Source organism: Artibeus jamaicensis, unplaced genomic scaffold, assembly GCF_021234435.1.
Source record: "Artibeus jamaicensis isolate MK-2021 breed Jamaican fruit bat unplaced genomic scaffold, CSHL_Jam_final contig_797, whole genome shotgun sequence".
NCBI lineage: Eukaryota > Metazoa > Chordata > Mammalia > Chiroptera > Phyllostomidae > Artibeus > Artibeus jamaicensis.
This window is the reverse complement of record NW_026521977.1, coordinates 484,309-496,606: the sequence shown is the minus strand read 5'-3', so window position 1 is coordinate 496,606 and position 12,298 is coordinate 484,309. Positions and strand designations below refer to the sequence as shown.

The window sequence follows — 12,298 nt, the reverse complement described above, 5'->3', positions numbered from 1 at the left end:
CCCAGTGCATATGGATCATTTAAATTGTTTCATATCTTTCCTATTACAAACAGTGGTACGATAAATGATCTTATAAATACATGTTTGCATTCTGTGTCAGCATATCTACCGGGTAAATTCTGAGCAGTGGAGTTGCTGGCCAGAGAGAATGGGCGTTACGCAGAGGCTGTTGCTAACTCACCCTCTGTGAGAAGCAAGTAAATGAGAAAGCCTGTGTCCCCACCCCCTCCAACGTGGGCTGTTGTCAGACTCAAATTTATGTCCACCTGTCAGGTGAAAACTGGCATCTCATTATTTTGATTTGGATTTGGTGGGTTTTTTTTTTTTTACATAGATTGACTATTCTATTTTTCTATTGAAAAGACTGTCCCTGGGAACATGGCAGAATGAAGAGTTCTAGCTGTTTACAAAAAGTGGAATTCGATGACTGCGAGCTGGAGAACCAGCGTGTTTCGGTTTTGCCAGTTTCACATTGTATACCACCTCTCCATAGCTCGTGCGTGTCATTCACTTAAAAATACCTGTTACCTACCAAACACGGAGGGGCATCGTCCCTGAAAAGGCAGATTTTGTTGGGTGGGGACACATGTTTGAGTCTCCATTTGTGGAGCCTGTCCACTAAGGTATTAAATCCAAATCTTAGTATTCAACCAGTGCTTCTCCATGAATGTCTGTTTTTCCAGTTTTTCAAAATAAAATACTCTCAACCTTCTGTTAAATGAGTGGAATTTTTTTCCTTTTTTTATTGTTGTTCAATTACAGGGGTCCCCACTTCCCCCCATTACTCTCCCTGCCCTGCACCTCTCACATTCAATCCCCTACCCCTGTCCCCTTTTCTTTGTCCATGCGTCCTTTGTACGCATTCCTCAGTTTTGTACTTGTAATAGCCTCAGATTATCTGCCTGTTACTGCTGCCTTCTTGCCACCTGCTCCTTGATAGTTGATGAGTTCAGTGTCTGACCCTCTGAATAAAGCCAGTAAAGGGAGTTCAGGGGCTAGTGTTCTGATGGTCAGGTGACATACAGTCTACAGTGTCTGTCCTAACAATTCCTCCCATTTCTGTTTGGTTCGTTGGTTCATCTGGAATTTCTGTTGGACCTAGAAGGCTGATGACACCTACCCCTGGGCCAGTTATTCACCGGTCCGTCCAAGCACGTGGCGCAAGTCCTCTTCCAACACTGGCAGCAACAGGCGGCGGGGAGTGGGGGAAGGAAGGGGGGTTAGTCTAGTAAGTTACTGGCTGGACTTTAGACAACAGGGAAAGTCTGGCATTGATACTACCATTTGATATCACAAATGAATACAGGAAGCAAAGATAACGCTCCTCTTCTGGATCATTTGTTCTTCTCCAGTCTCTTTGGAATGAGAAACAGGGTCATTTCACTGAGGACGAAGGCACTGTACTTTAGGCGTGTGGAGTGTCAGTCACCCAGCTCTCGGGGGTATGCATAGGTAAACTGAGCATGTGAGAGAGTGCTACAGAGGCAGGTTCAAGGTAATACAGGAGTCCTTGCTCTTTGCAGTAGTGCAAGACTACAAAAATAATGCAAGTTGAAACTTCTGGATTAATGAGCTAGCCGTGAAATTTGAACTTTCTGCAGTTATAGTTAATATACCATGCTGGTTGAAATTTGAACTGTGTTGTTGATATTGTTTAACTAAGTCATGATGGCTGAAATTCATACATATTAGGACTGCGCAAAGCAAGGGCTGCCTAAGTAAATGGCCTTCCACATACATGGTACTGATTGTGTGTGATTTCTGTAGTAGTGACAATTTTGTTGGTTATGCTGATGATAGAGTAGGCTCACTGTTTTTAAGACCCTTTAGAAGTAACTTACAGAATGTAAATGTTTATTTGCTGTGTGTTTCAGGATAGGCTAGGTTATGCTGTGGTAGCAGGTGGCCCCCAAATCTCAGCACTCTTGATCCTTCCATCGCACATTGGCTGGGAGGGTGGGGGCAAGACAGGAGACTCTGTTTTCCTTTGTCCTCACTCTGGGACCCAGGCTGAGGGAGGCTTTTACACAGTGTTTCTGTGTTTTTATACAGTAGTTACTGAGGCAGGGATTGGGAACATGAAAAATTGCACATTATCTCTTAAAGTACACCCGGAAGTGATACATCCCATTTCTAATCACACTGCACTGGCCCAAACAAGCCACATGATCCTGCCTCAAAAGAGGTAGAGAAGCACAATTCTACCATGTGCTTAGAAGAAAGGAATGTTGGGTGAGCAGCATTAGTGACTAGTATAGTATCTAATGAGTTAATTTAAGGGTAGTTAATCTGAAAAGAGCAGTTGAGGATTGGGATTACAGACGTGTAATCTGTTAGATTGTCTCTGCTTGCCAGTGAGAGAATCGAGCTGAGGCCAAATCTTGGGTACTAGCATTCCAGGACTCCGGACCCTGTGATTCCATGAAAGTTGGGGTTGGAGGCCACGATGGAGCCAGGAGGTTGTAACGGAGACTAGCTGGATCATAAGGGTCAAGCAGAGCAGCGACAGAGCCCTGGCGACCAGAACCCCTTCAGACGAGCAGAGCCACGATCTGCCGCTGCAGATGATTTCTGCTCTTTTGTGGTCTTTGAGCCTTTGTGCTTTATTTGAATTTAAGTTGGCAACATCTTTGGGTTTTTTCCTATTTTACTGTTTTGTTGTATTTTTCTTTAAAAAAATTTTTGTTGAATTTATTGGGGTGACATTGGTTCATAAAATTACATAGATTTCAAGTGCACAATTCTAACAGAATAAATCATCTATATATTGTATTGTGTTCACCACCCAAAGTCAAGCCTCTCTCTGTCACCATTTACACCTGCTCTACCCCCATCTACCTCCCCCCACCCCCTTTTCCCCCTTGTAATCACTGTACTGGTGAAGTTGGCAATGCCTTTGGAGGTGCTGGGATACTTAACAGAGACAACTCTTCAATTGAGCCTTGAAGGAAATGTAGGCTGTGGGTTGGCGGAGGCATGGTCAGGGCATTCTGGAAGTAAGTGGTAGCGAAAGCACCAGTGCAGTCAGAAGTAGGATGCTATGAAGTTGTTAACAATATAGGCCTTCTTAAAACAGGATGAAATAAAAGAACCACAGGGAATTAGTTGCAGAATGATCCATGTTTAGTTATCACTACTTAATGTTTGCCTTTGAAGTATCCTGTCTCACAGTATCCCGAGTCACTGACGCTGATGCTTCAATCCGCCCACTTACCGAATGGATGTAGGATCCTCCCTAGCTCTACTCACGTCTGAACGTCCCATGTTAACCTAAATGTGACCCAAACATCTTGTCCAAACTTTCTCTACCAATCTGAGTTAGGAGAAAAATTATTTAAGGCATACTTAGTCTAGCAGGAGTCGTTTGAGACTGCATTCATGTAGTTCTTGGCATGAAATGGAATATTACCGTGTTTTGCCATGTATCATGCACTCCTATGTTTAGCGTGCACCCACGTTTTTGGCATAAATTTTCAGGAAGAAAACATTTCGTTTTCATTTTTAATTCAATTATTTATTTATTTATATTTAGAAACAAAACCAGTTATCATATTCCAGGGTATTATTCTGCATGTGGATATTGTTACTGCTTTCTAGAGTTACACATTAATGCATAAGCATAAATTTAAAAATTTGAAACATTCATATATATGGAATTGGTACTACCCATGTATACTGCGCATCCTTACTTTTCCTCATGTCTAAATGTTTCAGTGAACAAAAGGCTTTCCAATCAAACACCCGTTCCTTGGACACAGCACTTGGCTAATCAACTGAATTTAGGTTTCTTTACCTGGACACTTTGGTATTATATAGGTCTGCCCTTCGTGTCGGATCTACTAGACTTTGGGGAACTGCTTTCATTCTTCCAGCTTCCCTGCTACTCGTGTGAGGACAGTGCTGTCAGGGGGTCCTTGGATCTGGGGAATTGCCCCGCTGGGGTCTTTGTCCGTACAGGGGGTGTGCTCCAGTGGGGCAGCAGTTTTGCCATTTTTCAGCATTATAATATTTCTATGTGACTTAACTGAATTTGGGGGAATATATTACTAAAAGATGTAAGAATCCTTTTAATTTTCCAAACTGTCTGTAACACCAAAAATTTGTTAACATTAGGGCAATATACATTCTTCGGCAAGACCAACCAATGTGTTAGAAATGATGAAAGAGTGGAAAAACAACCCAGGGAGTGATGAAGAAAACGCCGCAGAGCAAAAGAACAAGTGGTCCAATCGAGAAAAGCCGGAAGTTTCCCAACTCAGCAGACCCGGAGGAGCTGCCCACGACGGCGCCAGCACTTCAGATGAAGACGAGGAGAGACAGGTAGGAGGAACCAACAGAGCCAGTAGGCGGAACGGTCGTTTCGTTCTCCAAACTGTAAAATACCCTCCCAGAACTTGGAACATCTCGTGCCACCCTGTCTTTTTTTGTTGGTGGTTCGTAACAGAGGCCCTACCTGACAAAGCAAGTAAAGTTCCTTCCTCCCTTGAGACCGTCATGGTGTAGCAGTGTTGCCTGCATGCTGAAGACCCCTGCATAGAGGGCAGGGGTCTGCAAAGGGAGATCAGACGGATCTTAGGCTGTGGGGGCCACAGTACTGTGTCAGAACTTCTCAGCTCCGATATTGTAGCATGAAGACAGGCACAGGCAACTTTAGGACTTGGAAACAGGTGGCCTGTCAGATTCAGCCCATGGGTTAGAATGAACAATTTTTACTCTACCAGGCCATACAGTTTGGAATGTGTTTGTGTATTACTTAGACAAAGAATTATTACATTATCTAGTTAATTGTGTCTAGTCTTTTGATACCTAAAACTACTTATGTAGGTTTATCATGTTGTTTTACTAGATCTAAAGAATAGTTTTATTCTTTTCGGTGAATAAATTTTTGTAAAATTCTGAATGATTCTAGATTGTGTTCTACTAAAAGAATATGCTCACAATATACCCGAACACTTTTATGTGTTTGTGGGGAAGAGTTTTCTGCATGTTTATTTTCTTTCGTGTTGTGAAATCTGCTGAGTGCACTTGAGCTCTTCTTTGATGATTGAGCCCCCTGCCGGTGGGGGCTGTGTGCCCCTGAGGGCAGCCCAGACCTCCTGTGGGGAGTTGCTACTCTTTGGTTCTTGGAGTGGGACTGAGAGGGTAGGGCCTGGCCCACACCCTGTGTTCTCGGAAGCCCGTCAGAAACTGGCAGAAAGAGACCTAGTGATTAATTGATTTTGATGTACTGGTTGGGAACTTCATCTACTTGATAGCAAATATCTAAATGATAAGCTTAATGTTTAATGATTCAGGTATTTTGAAATAATCATATTTTTGTCGTAATGTAAACATGAATTTACTGAGATCCCTTCTTCCTCTGTATCTGTTAACAGCTCCTGCAGTGCTTCACTGCTGTGTGTGTTTTCTTTCTTGTTAAAAATGATATTTAAAAAACCCACATTTTCATTTTCTTATTGAACATAATTTGAAGATTTTCCTATTAGCTGGCTTAGTATTTTATACACACATGTATATATGCACATACTGATACACACATACACAGACACATATACACAGACATCATGTGCAAACACATATGTTTACATACTAATACACATAGATCACACATATATACTCCCATGCATCTACATACACTCACATCTGTACAAACACATACTTACATACACATGCATACACACACGTTATCTTTTGAAGCCTTGGGTTATGTCTGTGTTTGTCGCTGAATCTGGCATGAAATATCCCTGAACCAAATGTCTGGTTGTCTTCCCTCACCTTTTCTCCTGCTCCGTCACACATCTGCTCTCTCCTCTGCTTCCCCCTCCAAGTCACAAAGTGTTGGGACTTGCTAAGCTGTTCTCAGCTACTTCCAGCTGGGGAACAGAAGAGTTGGAACTTGAGGAGCTTATGGGTGATAGAGCTATACCCAGTGGGTTGAGAATTCAAGAATATAGATTTCTACCCAACAGGAAGAACTAGTCCACTATCAGAGCTCATCTGCAGTCGAACAGGCTGGACCAGGGAGAGTGGACCCACCTCCCAGGTATTGCAGGTGTTCAGGCAGACTCTGGAAAGGTACTTGCTATAAATGCTGTAGCAGAAATTCCTGCACGATGGGCAGGACTTTGCCCTGGAAACTAAGGAGTGACTAAGGAACTTTCCCATGCTTAAGTTTAGGCTGTGATGTCTTAGGAGGGATACCTTTACCTGTTTGGGAATTTTTCTGAAAAGTGTTACCACTTGAAAGAAAGAATCCTTGCCTTGGCCAGGGACCCAGTTGGTTGAAGCATTGTACCATGCGCCGAAGGCCTGAGGGTCCAATCCCTGGTCAGGGCACACACCCAGGTTATGGGTTCGATTCCCAGTTAGAGGCAGTAAGTTGATCTTTCTCTCTCACATTGATGTTTCTTTCTCTGTCTCTCTAAAATCAGTAAAAACATATTCTCTGGCAAGGATAAAAAACAGAAGAATTCTCATGCATTTAATAAACTAAGTTTTTTTCCAAGGATTTTTATGAATAAATATGATACTTTGCTAATTATATTGAGTTTACGTTAAGAAATTACTTCTTTTGAAACCTTCATTCACGGTGGGCAGTGATACCTAAAGCTCTGAGGGACACTGAGAACAGGGCGGCCAGTTACTCTCGAGCCCATACAGGGGTCACACAGTCATTCATGTTCTTAGGAGTGGAATTTTAATTTTATTGAAATTTATTCTGTGAATATTGAAATGCTTCCCACGGGGAAATTTTGTTTGTTACAATGACATTATATGGACTATATGATATGATAATATGAGTAACCTATATCTACTAAATTAAGAAGATGTATATGATTATCTTTCCATTAAAATCTTCGAAATTTGGCTTTATTTACATGGAAATCTATCAGCAGTTCCTACTCTCCATTGTATAAACCCATTTAGAGCTCCTAATGTTGTATCATCACAAGCCAGGAAAATTACATTTTTTAGGTAAGTGCCAGAACCCTTGGAAAACTAACAGACAAAGTGAGGATTTGTTCAAAAACAAAAACACTTGAACTGAGCACTTTTCTCTTTCCCCGAGTAACCGTTCCCTAGTTCCAAACGCCCTGCACGTGGTGGGGAACACAGTTCGCTTTTTGAAACTTGTTTTCACGTAGTTGGCATTTGGCTGTCTGTCCTTTCTTTTTTCTTTTCATTTCTAACTTTTTGTGTATTTTAGGTAATGGCATTCTTTGAGGACAGAAACGTTCTTTCATGTATATCTTATGTTTTCCAAGCTGAGCACGTCTAGGTAACGTTTTGTGCCATTAGTGACCCTCTGAAGGCCCCACGGTGGGTCCTGGATCTACTCTCAGGCCCGAGACAAACTTTGACCGCAGCCTTCACTCCTCGTCCAGTGAGACACCTGGCGGAGCATTGCTTCTTGCAGGAGCATGTGCCTTTTAACATTAGGTCTTTAGTGACTTCTCATAAACAGTACTGATACTTTCACTATTTATTAAGCTCAGAAAACAATTTGTTTGTATGTGTGTAATTAAAATGCACCTCCTTGTAATCTTAGAGGGAGGGACTAGAAACTCTGGGTGTGATTTAAGGACTGTATTTGCCTTATAGAATTCCTGCTTCATGAAGGGGATACTTCTTCATTGTTAAATTATTTATTGAATGCAGTCGAATATATTTGTTTAATGAAAATGGGAAACATTTTTTATTCTTTTGTGATCATTTTTCTTGGCTGCAAACCTGGCCTTTATGGTATTGTAGGTGATGGTACATGTGGCAGATACTTTACCCAGTCTGGAAAGCAGAAAGGCAAGGTGGCTTAGAGACTTGGAAAGTTACTGTGATCAGTGAAATGTATTCATATATTAGTTCTTCAAGGACAAGATGTGTTTGAATTGAAATAACATTGAAATTAAACAGTTGAGTTATGTTGATATGTTTTATTGAGGAAAAAGTCAGGTTTTCATGGTATTTTAGTTGAGTAGGATAAAAAAATTTTCTTTTCTTTACAAATTGAATCTTAGCCCTCTGAGCTCATGTGAATCTGTGCAGGTTTGGTGGTGTTTTCATGATTTGCATGCTTTTGTTCTCCAGTATTGAAGCATTGCAGTCTGGCACATGTCCATGCACTGCATTTGAAATAGCATGGTGGTTAGAGCACAGGTTCCAAGCCTAGATGCCGGGGTTCAAATCCTGGCTTCACCACTTGCAAACTTTTCAACCTTGGGCAAGTCTGTAGGCCTCATCTGTAAAATGTTTTCATTTTGAAAACATTCATGTTTTCTCATCTGTAAAATGGGATTAATAGCATTAACCAAGAGCTAAATGAAATGTTACAGGTAACTCTTGACATGCGATAAGCACAGATTAATGTTAACTTATTACTATTATTATTATTAATTTATTTGTTTTGAGAGGGAGGGGACAGGAGGGAGAATGAGAGGGAGACAAGCATCGCTGTGTGAGAGATACATGGACTGGTTGCCTTTCACACACCCCCAACTGGGGACCCAGCCTGCAGCCCAGGCTTGTGCCCTGACTGGGTCAAATCAGCGACCTTTTGGTTCTCAGGCTGGCACTCAGTCTACTGAGCCACACCAGCCAGGGCTAATGTTAACTTATTTTATTATTATATTGCTAAAGAACTTGTGTAGAATATAACTAAAATTGCGTGATTTTTGCCTGCCTATTTCAAGGCTTCTTTGGCTATAGGTGTTAGAACAAACTAAGAACAAGAAATACCATTTTCAAAGGCAATAAGGTGATGCTTCCAACCTTAGTTGTCCTCTGAGTTTGGTGGGGTCCCCAGTGTACTGTGGGAGACTGTGTTATTTTCCCCAGTTGTTTAACCCCTCCCTGTAAGGGGTTGTACGTTCACACCCTTTGCCCTGTGACTTTGCAGCTCTGCCTGTTACAATAAATGAAGTTTTCTTTTTCACTCCACTAATGTTCATCTGAGTTACATGACTCACTTTGGCTCCTAGAATGTGAAGAGGTGTAATGTAAGCAGAGACCTTAAAAGTATTTGTGTGACCGCTTGCTCTGTGTATGTCTGCCGCCCGCCGTGAGGAGCCCCAGGTCTCGGAATCCTAAGGATTATGGACCAGACCTGAACCCAAAGCAAAGCCCAAAGTCTAACCTAACACAGCCAAGCCCTGCAGCTAATTGAGAAAAAGTAATGTCTATTGTTACAATACTTTTGTGCTTGTTTTTTATGTCGTTATACAGAAAAGAGTTAACAAATCAGGCCTACACTGCTATCATTCAAAGGTTTGCTTGCAAGGCTGGCCCTTGGCTGGCTTCTGAGAACTGAGGTTTTGGGATGGTTGCTACCATTAACTGATAAGAATGATTCATTGCGTCCTGGCTGGTGTGGCTCAGTGGATTGAGTGCTGGTCGGTGAACCACAAGGTCCGATTTGACCCAGTCAGGGCACATGCCTGGGTTGCAAGCCAGGTCTCCAGTTGGGAGCATGTGAGAGGCAACCAGTCAATGTATCTCACACATTGATGTTTCTTTCCCTCTCTTTCTCCCTCCCTTCCCATCTCTCTAAAAATAAATAAATATATTTTTTTAAAAAGAAATGATTCATCATGCCTAAACTGTTTGTACAAACAATATGCTCTCTGCTGAACACCTGCTTTCCTCCTGGGAGTCTGGAATTTTGGCAGGTGCAAGGCAGAGGCTGCCTACACAACCAGCTCCCAGCAGTAACCCTGGGTTGTGTGCTGTATAAGAGCTTCCCTGGTTGGCAGCATGTCACCTGTGTTGCCACAGCCTGCTGCTGTAGTAATTAAATGCATTCCGTGTGATGGAAGAGAGCCCTTGAAGCTTGAGCCTGGTTTCCACTGGACTTCATCTTGAGAGCCCATTGCTAATTGTGCCGTACAGCCTTCCACTGAGCTAAACCCTAGTGATGAGCACAACTGTATACTGAATCATGGAACCTGGGGGTGACCTTGGGAACCTCCAAACCCAGGAGCATGGCTGCAGCAACAGCTGACTAAGAGAGGTACAAATGATTGATTGTGCTAACGGGAATCTTGACCCCATTTTTCTTTGATCTAACAATGCTGTTTGCAGTGCCAGGTGCTAGTTTGGATTCATAGACTTCCATAAACAACAGCACTAAGGTCCCTGTTTTTACCTGCTCTGGAACCTCCCACGTAAGGGCTCGGGTTTCACCACCACGGACTCAACCAGGCATCCACAGTTAAATGGATAGATTGGTGAATCCTTTCCAGTCATTTCCCTGGTTTCCCAAACCTGGCTTTTGCTTAGTCCCCCTCAGGGTCTGTAGCTGTGAGGATGTGCTACATATACCTTTTCCCTGCGGAGAACCAACCATGAGGTTGGGTTATTACTAATGTGCTTCAATCAGATATATTAATTTGGGACAGTTCTTCTCTTTTCCTGCCTTTATGCTCTAATTGTCACATGTATGAAATCTACATAATTGTAAACCCCATAAAACAATGTTTTAATTTTTGCTTTAAACAGTCATACTTATTCCAGGAAATTAAGAAGAAAAGCTGTCATATGTTCACCCAGATATTTACTATTTCTGGTGCACGTCTTTCCTTTCTGAAAATCCAGTCTTTCATCTGGTGTGATTTCCCTTCGGCCTGACGGACTCCCTTTGATTTCTTGTATTGCATGTCTGCTAGTGATGAATTCTCCTGATTTCCTTTTATCTCGAATGTCTTTATTTTGTCTTAACTTTTGAAGGATATTTTCTGTTTACAGATTTCTGTCTTCACATGTTTTGGTGTCCGTACTTTAAAGATGTTATTTGACTGCCTTCTGGCTTCCAGTTTCTCTGATAAGAAGTCATGTGTAATTTGAAATGTCCTTTCCCTATGTGTAATGTGTTACTATCCTCTGAATGTTTCCCAGATTTTCTCTTTATCCTTGGTTTTTAGCAGTTTGACAATGACATTTTCAGGCATGTTCTTCACATTTATTCAGCTTAGGGTTTGCTGAACTTCCTGAATCTGTAAATTTGTATCTTTTGGAAATTTTTTCATTATTTTTTCTTAAGTTTTTTCAGACACTCTACTCACATGTTAGACCTTTTGATACTGTTCTGTAGTTTGTTGAGGTGTATTCTTTTTTTAATCAGTCTCTTCTTTAAACTGGATATATTGGATTGATCTGTCTTTAGGTTTGCTCTCCTGTTATCTCTATTTTCCTGTTAAACCTATCTTCTGACAGGTGTAATATTTAACTTTACATATTATATTTTATTCTAAAATTTTGATTTAGTCTGTTGATACCTCCTTTATTCATCAAATAATATTTTTCTTAACAGCACTGATAATACTTGTGATAACTATTTTTCAAAATCCTTGTTTACTAATTCCAACATCTGGGTCATCTCAGGGTCTGTCTCAATATATTAATTGTTATTTCTGTTAAGTAACTTTGCATGTATCCTAGCCATTGAAAATGTTACGTTGTGCTGACTCTGGATTCAGCTCTGTTCTTCCAAAAAGTGTTGATGTTTCTGTTTTAGCAGGCAGTTTTGAGGCTGAACACAAATGGCAAACTGTCTCTCAGCCAGCAGTTTAAAGCTTAGGTCAGTTCATGTATCTTCAGCTGGGCAGAATTTAGGACGTCCCTTCTCTGGCTGTGCCCTTTTAGAGATTCTCTCAGTACTTTCTGGTGTCTGTGGTTGCTTTGAATACTGTTCTCTAATTCTTAAGACCAGAATGGGAGGATTGTAAAAGCACTCAGTCTGGGGCAGCGGTGGGGAGAGCAGAGAACCCCATTGTCATCAAAGGAGGTCTATCTGACACAGCAGCAGAAATTATGGAAGCCAGAAAACAATGGAACGGCATCACTAAAGTGCTAAAAACAAAACAAAAAGCCCTGCCAGGTTGGAATTCTTTAGTGATTATTCACCTTCAAATATAAAGATAAAAATGTTTTCAGGTATGTAAAAGATGGGGGAATTTGTTACCAGCATATTTTACTGTAAGAGATACTAAAAGAAAAATTTCATGATAAAAGAAAAAATTCAAGGGAAAAGGAAATGATCCCAGATGGAAGTACTGAACTGCAGAAACATATGAAGGTCATTGGCAGGAGGAAATATGTGAATAAAGCTCCTTTTAAAAACATCATAACAGATGCACAAAAATAGAAAATCTAAATAGTTCTATATTTATTTTTTAAATTGAATTTATGATTGAGAATTTTCCAAGAAAGAAAACTGCAGTCCCAAATGATTTCACTAGTAAATTCTTCCAAATATTTAAAGAAGAAAGAAGAGAAAGCTTTTTACACCAACTCTTGAGAATATTTC

The 12,298-nt window shown here is 41.1% G+C and overlaps 1 protein-coding gene across 3 annotated transcripts in view; it reads left to right on the top strand.

Annotated features, from left to right (window-relative positions):
• STK33 (serine/threonine kinase 33) overlaps positions 1 to 12,298 on the top strand; it is a 142,089-nt gene that overhangs the window by 120,150 nt on the left and 9,641 nt on the right. For all 3 annotated transcript variants that reach the window (XM_053672957.1, XM_053672956.1, XM_053672955.1), the window contains one exon: positions 4,114 to 4,320. In XM_053672957.1, the coding sequence (XP_053528932.1) occupies positions 4,114 to 4,320 (207 nt within the window). The remainder of the gene's footprint in view (positions 1 to 4,113; positions 4,321 to 12,298) is intronic.